Below are 12,483 nucleotides of genomic sequence, written 5' to 3'. Positions count from 1 at the left end.
AGGTAGTCTTTGCTTACTTTTGTGTTTATGTTCCCCATTACAATTGGGAGATCTTGACTTGATGTCTGCTATACTGCTTTTTGCAGATCTATATAGAACTCCTCAATAATGATGATAGTAAAGTGAAAAGGAGTCAACACAATATCTCGAAAAGCTATAAGGCAATTTGCATATGACAAACCAATAATATGAATGCTCTATTTTTATTATAGAGTGACAGGTGAGTTGAAAGCTTCATGATGGTACTGCTAGATTTTGCAAAAGCATTTGATGGGATACTGCATGGAATTTGGTTCCATAAATTGGAGCAAATGTTGGATGATATGAGGGTGGGTGATGGACAAATTCTAAAGAGTAGTATACGGAGGAACAGAATATGATAGCAGCATGTTTCAATGGCTCTGTGCTTGGACCACTATTTAATTTGTACTTAAGTGATATAGGAAATGATTTGAAGGCAAATATTGAGTTGACTGATGTGCAGGTAGTCAAGGTACTGCAGAGAGAGCTGGCAGAATGATTTAAATAGACTAATAGTATGGGCCAAAGAAACTAGTGTCAGTTTAATTTTAAAAAGTGCATTTTAAATTTATGCATTTTGGGATGAAGAAACTGTACTCCAAGAAATTGAAACTGCACATCTCGGGTGTTAGTGGATAGAGAATTGAAGCAAAATGAAGAAAATGATGCAAAATGGCCAAGGTAGAAAGGTAGCTTATAGGATTACTGTTCATTCCCCTTTATAAGGCTTTGATCCAACCATATTTGGATTACTACACCTGTCTGGTCACCTGAATTTCTTGAGGATGAGGAAGTGGTACACAGGATCCAGAGTCAAGTGATCAAGATGTTGAGTGGTGTAGAATGCTTCATATGATAGATTGAGGATTTTGGGGTTGTAGAAGTTGATTGATAGGTGGTAAAGAGGGAATGTTATAGAAACATTTAAGTTGTTGAAAGGGTTTTATAGGATTGATAGCAAATTTTTCAGCACTTGGCCCGAGGGCACAACCACACTCTTGTTAGTAAGACCTTCAGGATTAGATTTTTCACTTGGGAAGTGCTGAATGAGTGGTTGCTGGAGTCTGTTGTTGAGGGCTTTGTTGGTGAATTCATTCAAGGAGAGGTACAAAATATGTAGATAGTAGCAGATTTCTGCAATGAGTCTTTGAACTCCATATGGAGATTCATAGGCAATAATAATAACAACAATATAATAGACTACATAACTCAGTGGTATTGATGTGCTCTTTGGTTGAAAGGACCTGAGTTTGAATCCCGTCTAGGATGCAAAGATCTTCTGTGGCTAGTTTATCAGTTGAAAATGAGTTACCCAGTGTCATGTTAGATGGGAAATGAATTTCAACTCTAAGTTTGAGACCACCACGTACTTACTGGAGACTTGAAGTGGCTTGAGTATGCAATGGATAAATAAAAAAATATATAAACGTAACAAAGTAGAAAAAATTCCTTAGCCCAACCATGGTATGACTGTACTGTAGGTTTAAAAAAACCTTTCATGGATGAGACCACAAAAAAAAAAAAATATGAAGGTGATATGGTTTATCCACTTGGAAATTGGGTTCATTTGTCTAACAGAACAGACAAACTGGTCAGAAAAACACATCCAGTTTACAGACATAAGGCACTGGCTTCATAGCCTTCATTTCATTGCTCATAATTCCAAACAATATATCATAACATGGGGTGCTTAAAGTACAAACCTGTATAACTGAGAGGAGACCTCCACATAGCATTTAAAGGAATGCAGAGAACCGACCAGGGCTTCTGACCTAATGTTCAATCCTCACCTTCTCGTGGTGCACCCTGTTGGGTATGAACCTGGATACTGAACGAACGAGGATGGGCTGACAATTTAGGATTTAGTCAACAAGCTCTCATACAAGTCCTCCGTTGTTTTTGCCAGGGAACCAGGACGAACAGCGAAAGTCGGCTACTGGAACAAATCTGAAAACACACCCCAACTCAACATCACCAGATTTTGATCAACACTGTCAAGATAAGAAGCCTGAATGGCAAAGAAATGGAGCTAGCTGAGGAATTAGATAAGTAGCAGAACAACATAATAGGAGTGACTGAAACAAAAAAGACAAAAACTGGTGGGATCTCTCTGAGCAATAAATACAAAATGTTATATTCAGGCAATGACAATCAAGGAAAAGAAGGAGTAACTATAGTATTCAACACTAAATATGAGGCTAATCTCTTTGAATAGCAGTCAGTCTCAAGTAGACTAATGTGAGCAAATATCAGAATGGGGAACTGGACAATGAGACTTATTTGTGCTATGGTTCCACAGAAGGTTCTACTAAGGTAGAAGTGGAGGAATTCTTTCTGGCTTTAGAGAAAGCAACTGACACAATGAAAAAGGAAAAGTTGGTCATTGTTGGGGATCTAAATAGCAGAGTAGGAAATGATTGTCAGACATGCAAAAATATTTTGGGAAAATTTGGAGAAAGGAGTAAAGCTAATAATAATGGCAAATACTTGTTGGATTTCTGCTCGGGACATGAACTGGTTGTTACTAACACCATGTTCCAACATAAAAATGTGCACAAATTCATATGGAGAGAAGAGACAAGGAATAAGAAAAGTCTCATTGACTATGTTATTGTTGATAGTGATGTTTTCTCCCTGGTACAGGACAACAGAGTGTACAGAGGCTCTGAAATTGGAAATTATCACTATTTAGTCTTGAGCAGGATAAAATTGAATTTCATATTGAAAAGAATAACATATAAGAAAGTTTTAAAGCGAATAAAAGTTGAGCAGCACTTTTAGATGTGAACTGTAGACTAAAATACACAAATAGTATTCAAGAAAAAATGAAAGAGTTTGAGAATAGAAACCAAACATTGGAGATTCAGTGGCAAACCTTGAAGAAAACCCTGATTGATTCAGCCATAGAGGCATGTGGTGAGGTTGTCTGCAAGGATAGAAAAATTAGAACTCCATGGTGGACACAGGAAGTTAAAGAGGCAGTGAAGGAAAGAAGAAAGCATATCAAAAGTTCCTGGCAAATAAGTTAGCTTGTGATCTTAGAGAATACAGAGACAAATGTAAGAAAGCTAAACACTGTGTAAAACTAGCTAAACAAAAGTCATGGGAGGACTTTGGCAATAACATAGAAAATAAATATCACGAAGGTGGTAAAATATTCTGGAGGTTGTTGAAGAAGCTTAGAAATGGGGGGAAGAGTGTAGTAAAAGGAATTAGAGATGACAAAGGTGACATGAAAACAGGAGGAAAAGATATCCTTGAAGTGTGGAGTAATTACTTTGAAAAATTGCTAAATGAAACAAGCAGTGTTAGCACAGTGGTAAAAAACACTCAACCGGCATACAGTCAGGAACATATCCAAACTTGAAGTAGAAAAAGCCATCAAAGGCTTGAAATGTGGAACGGCAGCAGAAGTAGATGACATTCGACCAGAAATGCTGAAGTATGGTGGTATAAAAGTCTTACAGTGGCTGCACTGCCTAGTTTAGAAGGTGTGGACACAGGGACGAATTCCCGATGTTTAGAGTAGAGCTCTCGTAGTACCCATATATAAAAAGGGAAATAAAACTGAATCTGAGAATTACAGAGGTATTTCCCTACTGAGAGTTCCTGGTAAGATTTATGCAAGTATACTTGAGAAACGGTTGAGAAGAATTGTAGAAGAAAAGATTGGTTAAGAAGATCAGGATCAGATCTTCACTTGACGACACATAGTTGAGAAATCATGAAATATAACAAAGATTTGTATTTAAGTTTTGTCAATCTGAAAAAGGCATATGACAAGGTGCCAAGAGAGAAGCTATTCAAGACGCTACAGTTATATGGTGTCAATGGGGTTATATATCAAGCAATTCTTAGTCTTTATTTGAGTTATAAGTCAGCAGTTAGAATTGAAGGAAGTACAGGAAGATGGTTTAATGTTAAATCTGGTGTGAGACAAGGATGCACATTATCCCTTCTGTTATTCATTATCTATATCAGGGATTCTCAACCTATGGTTCGCATACCACTGGTGGTATGTGAGCCACTGCCTTACTGGTACATCTAATATCTTGAATTAAATATAGTGGTATGACACTGGAAGAGGTTGAGAACCCCTGATCTGTATGGATCACATTATGAAGGAAAGTGGTATTAAACCTGATATCAAAATTGGAAATGTTAATCTTAGCTCTTTGCTTTATGCAGATGATGTTATACTTCTAAATAAATCCGCTACAAGCCTGCAAGATTCCCTGACTAAATTGAATAACTGCTGTAATAGATATGGTATGAAGGTCAGCATTAAAAAGACAATGAAAATAGGTGGAATTGTTGAAAATGTCAACTGCGTTGCGAACGCAGAACCTGTGGAACAAGTAAAACATTTTAGCTACTTAGGCAAGATTTTTAGTGAAGATAGTAAATTAAATGGAAATAGACAACAGAATCAACAAAGCTGGTATCGTACGAAGTCAATTGAATAAATTCATATGGAATGAGAGAGCAGAACACTAAATTAGCCATATACAAGATAGTGTTCAAACCTGTTTTAACTTATGGATCTGAGAGCTGGGTCAGAAGTAAAACACTTGACCCAAGACTAGAGACTGCAGATATGAGAGTCCTGAGAAAGATTAGAGGCATTAACAGATGGAATCCATGGCAATATCATATTCAATACAAGGATATTAGGGAAGAACTTGACATTATCAGCATCCAATAATGCGTTAGCAGAGCTAATCTCAGGTGGTGTGGTCATTTAAACAGAATGGATGAGGAAAGATTACAAGTGTTCTCTGTCAGGTTGGCAGGAAAATGACCTAGAGGAAGACCAAGATATAGGTGGATTGATATGGTATAAAGTGCCTTAGACAATAGAAATATAAGATCTGAATATGTTGTGGTCTTGGCAAGTAACAGACTGATTTGGAGGAAAATTGTAGATAGGAAGTTAGTAATGATGTAAATTTTTCATGTTGTGCTATCATATCCTGTACACCCCTTGAGAGCACATGGCAGGAATTTGATGATGATATCATAACATGCAGTGATGTGTAACAACAGACACACAAAAAAGAAATCTTAAATACTTACTTCTGACTTACAAGAGGCAGTGCAGTTGGGCAGGATAGAAAAGCAATGGATCTGATTTTTTTTTTTTTTATTCATCTGTGACAGGAAACCAGTGGCACATGTAGTATTTATATCTTTTATTTCTCTTAAGTGTATATTTATTTATTTATTTTATGTTTTATTATCTTAATTACTATCTTATTATACACTTGTTATGATATTATCTCTCATCCATTTACTTAGTATTGTATCTTAGCTAAAACCTATTCCTTCAGTGGCCTATCATTCCAATTGTTCATGTGTGCAAATCTTACAAACAAAGAGAATGTCTTAGTTTAGGGCTAATTTTCCTTCGTTGCAATTCTGGAGTTAACTTCTCAGAATTATGAAAAATTTATTTTTTGAAGCTGCGCCATCTTAATTCCTATACAAGAGAAATCTCCTTGTCAGAGAGTTAACACGTAGATTGTCACATGATCTTGGAATCTAGTAATCAATAAGCCCTTAAATTACTTTCTTCAATTAGCAGTCATAACCGTGTGCTTCAAATTTTTTTTTTTTTATACAGCTTCTGATTTAAGCAAGCGGTGCATTGGTTTGAGAAATCATGCAATTTACGTCGTTAAAGAAAACAAGAATGTTTATTCATTCTAAGGTATTGTACATAGTAATCAAAGTTATTCTAAACAAAAATTTTGTTCCTGCAGGTAACACTAATCTATCAGACAAGGTCTTATTACAATTAAAGCAAAAGACATATTTTGGTGATTACACCACATTTTTTATTATTCAGTTATACAATATAATGAAATAATAGTTCCTGACAAGTTTCGTAAATCGTAGAATTTACATCTTCATGGGTAAATAGTATAACTTAAAGTTTAAACAAGAGAAATTAATAAATACAAATCATAACCATCTGGCTATTCATAAACTCAAATAACAGAATGCAGATATAAAACGTTATTGACGTTGAACAATACTGGACGATGTCACGTGTTCTTATTCTCGTTCATACGGTCCGAGCTCAGATTGAGGTAGATATTTTATTTAGAGCTGACCACACTTGATGGAGAATTAAACCTTGATTTTTATTGCATTGGGTTGGGTTTTTCAGCATATTAGCAGCTTCTTTAAATTTTCTTTTGTAGCAGTTGTTTTCTATGTATGACATCATTGTTTTTTACCAGAGTACGTCGTGTCCAGTGGAAGTGATATGGAAAGCAAGACCCTTTTTTTGTTCTCTTTTGTATTGTATGTATTTTTGGTGTTCAGCCATGCGTATTTCTCCAGATCTTCCTGTCTGTCCTACATAGCAAATCCTGCAAGAGCAATGGATTTTGTAGACTCCTGGTTTTTTAAGAGGATGATGAGGTGGTTTTGGTGGATGTGGGAATCTTGAAATTTTTTCCATAGGAAGGAAGGTTACTTTTATGTTGCGTTTGTTCATTAATTTGGCTAGCTTATCTGTAACATTTTTGATATAAGGAAGTGAGATTGCGTTTTTGTAATTCTGTTTTATTGTGTTGTTAGTTGGAGGCATTTTAAGGATTCTCTTGATGGTTTTTGTTTCATACCCATTCTGTTGGAGGATTTGTGTTAAGTATTTTAGTTCTTCATTACATCTTTCTTGTGTGCTGTGTCTCGAAGAGTTTTAATTAAGCTTATTTTTTGTGAAGGATGGTGGTGTGAGGCTGCATTTAGAAATCTTCCTGTGTTGGTCGGCTTCCTATATACTGAGAAGGAGAGTTTATTTTCTTCATTAACTTCTAATAGAATATCTAGAAAAGGAAGTTTTCTATTTTCTTCTTGTTCTAAAGTGAATTTTATGGTGTTGTGCAAATCGTTGAGATAATCTTTAAAATTGCTAAGCTCATCTGTTGTTCCATTCCTTATGATGAAAATATTGTCTATATAGCGTAGAACATACGTAGGACAGATAGGAAGATCTGGAGAAATACGCATGGCTGAACACCAAAAAGACGTACAATACAAAAGTGAACAAAAAACGTCTTGCTTTCCATACCACTTCCACTGGACACGATGTACTCTGGCAAAAAACAGTGATGTCATACATAGAAAACAACTGCTACATAAGAAAATTTAAAGAAGCTGCTAATATGCTGAAAAAATCCAACCCAATGCAATAAAAATCAAGGTTTAATTTTCCATCAAGTGAGGTCAGCTCTAATAAAAAATCTACCTCAATTTGAGCTCGGACCGTATGAACGAGAACAAGAACACATGACATCGTCCAGTAGTGTTCAACATCAATAACGTTTTATATCTGCATTCTGTTATTTGAGTTTATGAATAGCCAGATGGTTATGATTTGTATTTAATAATTTCTCTTGTTTAAACTTTAAGTTATACTATTTACCCATGAAGATGTAAATCCTACGATTTACAAAACTTGTTGGGAACTATTATTTCATTATATTGTATAACTGAATAATAAAAAATGTGGTGTAATCACCAAAATATGTCTTTTGAACCAATTAGCCACAGAAGTCTACACCTGCAATTACAATTAAAGCGTTACACTAAAAGACATCAGAAAATCAAGCTGTCCTATTCTCGTTCACTTATCACAGCTATGCAAGTGAATAACTACTCAATATCCAAAGATTAGATTATAACACACCGAAAATGATTCAAGGACAATATCTGTCACAATATACTTCTAGAATTACAACAATTTACCACAGGTTAAAGTACTAGAGTCCTGTCATATATTAGCAAGTCCTATCACTTATTAATTAGCACATTAACTCTTCCTAGCTCTGTTCACAGTTCAATGGACAAAAAAAAAAGGTTTTATGTTACCGACCAAGTTGACTAAGCAGGAATTTCCTCTCGATTAATCTTTGCTGACTCCTCTTGGCTAGTTTCCTCGATCTGCTACCTGTTGTCCTCCAATTTTACCAACTAGCGATTACATTCACAAATCAATTTAGTGCCGATGATTGCGATACTACTCTGAAAGATGGGTGCACGTGGTTCTGCATAAAGCTGCGGTCTTCACTGGCTGTTTAGCTGTGCTGCTGCTATGCCTGGACCAGACCACTACCTGACTGCATGGCCGTCATTGACCATCATTTTTCCCGTCTGGACGAACGACTTCTACCTGAACCCAAAACCAAGGGGAGAGAGGCACAAACCAAGAAAATAGCCCCGAGCTCGTGCTGCCAAATCTTTTATAACACTCACCGCTGCTCTCCCTACTATGTCACCGATTGCTGATGGTACCTAAGCTTTTTGCACTCTGTGCTATCTTCTCTCCGATATGTCTCCCATGTGGGTGCCTTGCACATACCTCGGACTTCGCATCGCGGCTGCCTGGGATTATGTCTATAAGCCGATTAAACTAATGTGAACTTTGCTCTAACTTTCTTGTTCCAATGTAACCTTTACAAAGACTTTTATGATTCTTGTCTATTATTTACAGGACAGTTTACAATATAACACATACAAAATTTCATTAAGAAAGTATTATTACATTATTTACAAAATCACTTACACCTATGTACAAGCATTTCTTTTGGGGAATTTTGGCATCTTAGTTAAATCCTGAATGAAATGCTTAATAATAAATTAAACCTTTCATTCCAGATTTAACAGTATTCTATCAGTACTTCAATCAGATCTTATATTTGGTTCTTCTGTGGCACTTCTAACTGCTTCAATACATGTTGAAAGTTTATTTTTCAGTTGGTCAGACTATAATAATTTTAGTTTAATCCTTTATCCAAGTGTGTGCAAACAAAGTTTGCACCTGAAAGTATCTTCAGGACTGGGGTAATCAAGTGCAAACTTTGTTTGTACACACTTGGATAAAGGATTAAACTAAAATTATTATAGTCTGACCAAGTGAAAAATAAACTTTCAACATCTTTCTCTAAATCCAGAGTAATTTAATAAAAAGGTGGCACACCGTTTGGCAGCTCCTGTAGGAGGAGATGACCTTGCTAATGCTTCTGCCCTGGTATCTCCACTTGGGCCTAGCTCCCACTGAAGAGACCTCAATAAAGGTCGAAACTAGTCTGGGTAGTGGCCCTTCCATTAATGCATAACATTATACATATCTGCAAGGAGATGTGTTTTGCATTATGAGAGATACTGAGATAGGAGTGTTGGTAGCTTGCTCCACCTTTGCAAGGAGTCGCCCGGTGTTGTACCACTTTATCCCAGTCCTGAAGATACTTTCAGGCACAAACTTTGTTTGCACACACTTGGATAAAGGATTAAACTAAAATTATTATTATGCTTCAATACACCTAGATCTTCGTTGGTTGATTATCCTGTGTTGTTTTCTGCCATTCTTACTTCAGACACCTGCTTTGCTAACTTTTCACTTTTCCATTCTATTCAAGTGACCATACCAACTATATTTACTATCCTCACACTTTCTTGAATGCCAGAATGTAAAAGTTTGTTCCCAATATCTTAATTTAGTATGATTCTACAACAGGTGCCATCAGTGTTCATTCCCCTAATTTTTCTCAGAACTCTTGTATGTATGATCCTCAGTCTTTGATTAAATGTTTTGTACGTACATTAGTTAATGCTAGTTTGAACATCTTGTATAAAGCTAGTTTAGTATTTGACTAATTTCTTTCTTATCCTGTATACATTTATTGCTTCCCTTTCCTATCCTATCAGTTGTGCTTATTCTGTTATTTCCATATTTTATATGCTATCTTTACAAAACATTGATCTAAATAGCTGAAATGTTTTGGGTCTAGGTTTCTCAGTCACGACATCTAATGTTTTAAATGTTCCCATTTCATTGTCTTTTTATTGCTGATTTTTATACCAAATTTGTTATCACTGTTATTAAATTTAGTTAAACAATACTTCAGACTTCTACTAGATTTATTTATAATATCATCTGCTTCAACTAACTTAACATTGACTACCAATTCCTGATTGGTGCTTCTACATTTCTTTAACTGTACTTATACTTTCTTCAAACCCAGACTGCATTTGCTAACAGCTTCTTCACATTTTCATCTTATTCTTTCATAATGCTATTCTTAAGATTTTAAGAACATGGTCAATGAGGCCTCAAGAAGACTAATTACTCTGAAAGATTGTTGTGAAAAAGTCACAGAATGATGGAAAATATTCACAAGGAATGCATTTAAAAGTACATATCAATACTTGGATAGAAAAAAGCCATCAAAGACATACCTAAAATGTGGAAACACTGCTGAAATAGATATGCTATTTGATCTGAAATGCTATGCTCAAATATGTGTGCTGCATAGTTAGAGGCATTGTCAAAATCCAGATGATTGGTGCACAGCTCTCATTATACTCATTGTACTTTTCTTTTTATTAAAAGGAATGTACAATTGAATTGAGATTATAGAGGAATTTCCCTACTGAGTGTTTCAGGTAAGAATTATGCAAGCATACTTGAGGCTGAGAAAAATGGTGAAACAGAAAATTGGAGAAGAACAAGAAGGTTTTAGGCAAAATAGGAGTTGTCAGAATCAGATTTCCACTTTAAGACCAATGGCTGAGAAATCATGGGAGTACAACAAAAATATCTAAGTTTGGTAAATCTGGAAAACGCATATGACAAAATGCCAAGAGAAATGCTGTTTTAAACACTATACTTGTATGGTATAAACCGAACACTATATCGGCATTTAAATTTTAGTTTATTAGTTAGAATTGTACAGGAAGGAAGGTGCGATGAAAACTGAAATGTAAAAAAAAACACTACATACCATCTTCGCTGTTATTCATCACCTACATCGTTCCCATTGTGAAGAAAGCATTAAACCTGATATCAGAATTGGAGATCTTAAGTTGTTAAGTTGTTTAAGGATGAATGCTTTTTATATTATATTTAAATTATTTAAAATTGGTTTATAATGACACTTGCATTTTATATTTAGGTAGGAAATCATATTAATGTTCAAGATGGAAAGTGGACAGCTTTGGATGCTGGCATAGGTGCTGGCATTGATTCATATTATGAATATCTCGTTAAAGGTGCAATACTTTTACAGCGGCCTGAACTCATGGAGATGTTCAAAGGTATATTGTAGTAGGCTAAAATATTCGTACTAAAGCTATGGTTAATTAATAACGACCCTTTAACAGCTGGTTCATAACTGTTTTAAAACTGGAAAAATGTGAATTGGCATACCATCAAAAAATACAAGAAATGGGAAAACTAACCTTAAATGATTTTAATGGTAATATTTTTGCCTAAGTGTCAAAGACTTGCTCAGTGCAGAAATGGAACAGCATAATATGCAAATAATAGAAATATTCTAAAAAAACACCACAATGATATCTACAATAAGGTAAAAATAGATAACAAATTCTTAATCATATATATCATCATCATCAAGTTAGTAGTAATATATGAGGGTGGTCTGAAAAGTTCTCAGTCTCAACAACCACAGATGGCAACACTGTTGGCATGATTCCCCCCCCCCCAAGTTGGTACATCTGTCATAAGCATCCATGTGAAATTGCAAGTCATTCTATCAAGTAGTTTGTTTTATACAACTGTCTGAAGTGAAAGTGTTGTCTGTATCCCTTGAAATGGATAAAATTGAGTATCGTGTGGTTATAAAATTCTTTGTAAAAGAAGGTTCATAAACCTTTTACAAAGAAGGTTTGTAAACCCTTTGCCAAAAAAAATTCATTTGAAGTTCATAAAAATTTATGGGCACTCTTCTCTTTTGTTTACAAAAATTAAGAAATGGGTTGCCGAGTTTAAACATGGCTGTACCAGCCTTGAAGATGATCCACATGAAGGATGTCCAAAAAGTGTAATACTACTAGAAATCATTGATGAAGTGCACGATATGGTATTGGATGACCGACGAGACTTTAGGCATTTCAAAAGAACTTATAGGATATATTTTGCATGAAGAATTGCAAATGAAAAAGCTTTGCACAAGATGGGTGCTGCACTTGCTCACAGCAGATCAAAAACGCACTCGCATGAAAATCTCTGAACAGTGCTTGGAGCATTTTAACAAGAATAAAACTTATTTTGTGTGCCGATTTATTACTATGGATGAGACTTGGATTCACCATTACACACCAGAATCCAAAGAGTAGTCAAAACAGTGTATAGAAGCCAGTTGTTCAGTTACCAAAGAAGACAAAGTCGGTTCCATCAGCAGGAAAGGTCATGGCATCGGTGCTTTGGGATGCTAAAGGCATTTTGTTTATTAATTATCTTGAAAAGGGTAAAACAATAACCGGGGAATATTATTCTGATCTTTTGACCAGACTAGATGAAAAAATTTGTGAGAAAAGACCAGGTTTGCAGAAGAAAAAAATCATCTTTCATCAGGACAATGCACCTGCCCACAAAGGTGTTTGGCAATCGGAGAATTAAGGGATCTTCACTATGAATTGTTGGAACATCCA

At 35.4% G+C, this 12,483-nt stretch overlaps 1 protein-coding gene across 1 annotated transcript in view; it reads left to right on the top strand.

Moving 5' to 3' along the window:
* The window catches only part of LOC150099330 (ER degradation-enhancing alpha-mannosidase-like protein 2), a 146,053-nt gene that overhangs the window by 93,521 nt on the left and 40,049 nt on the right, over positions 1-12,483 (top strand). The window contains exon 5 of the mRNA XM_090403720.1: positions 10,986-11,127. Coding sequence (XP_090259846.1) covers positions 10,986-11,127 — 142 coding nt within the window. The remainder of the gene's footprint in view (positions 1-10,985; positions 11,128-12,483) is intronic.

This window comes from Typopeltis vanoorti, chromosome 14, assembly GCF_054136105.1.
Source record: "Typopeltis vanoorti isolate ZY-2024b chromosome 14, IOZ_Tvanoo_1.0, whole genome shotgun sequence".
NCBI classification, from domain to species: Eukaryota; Metazoa; Arthropoda; class Arachnida; order Uropygi; family Thelyphonidae; genus Typopeltis; species Typopeltis vanoorti.
This window is presented reverse-complemented; position numbering and strand designations above follow the sequence as displayed.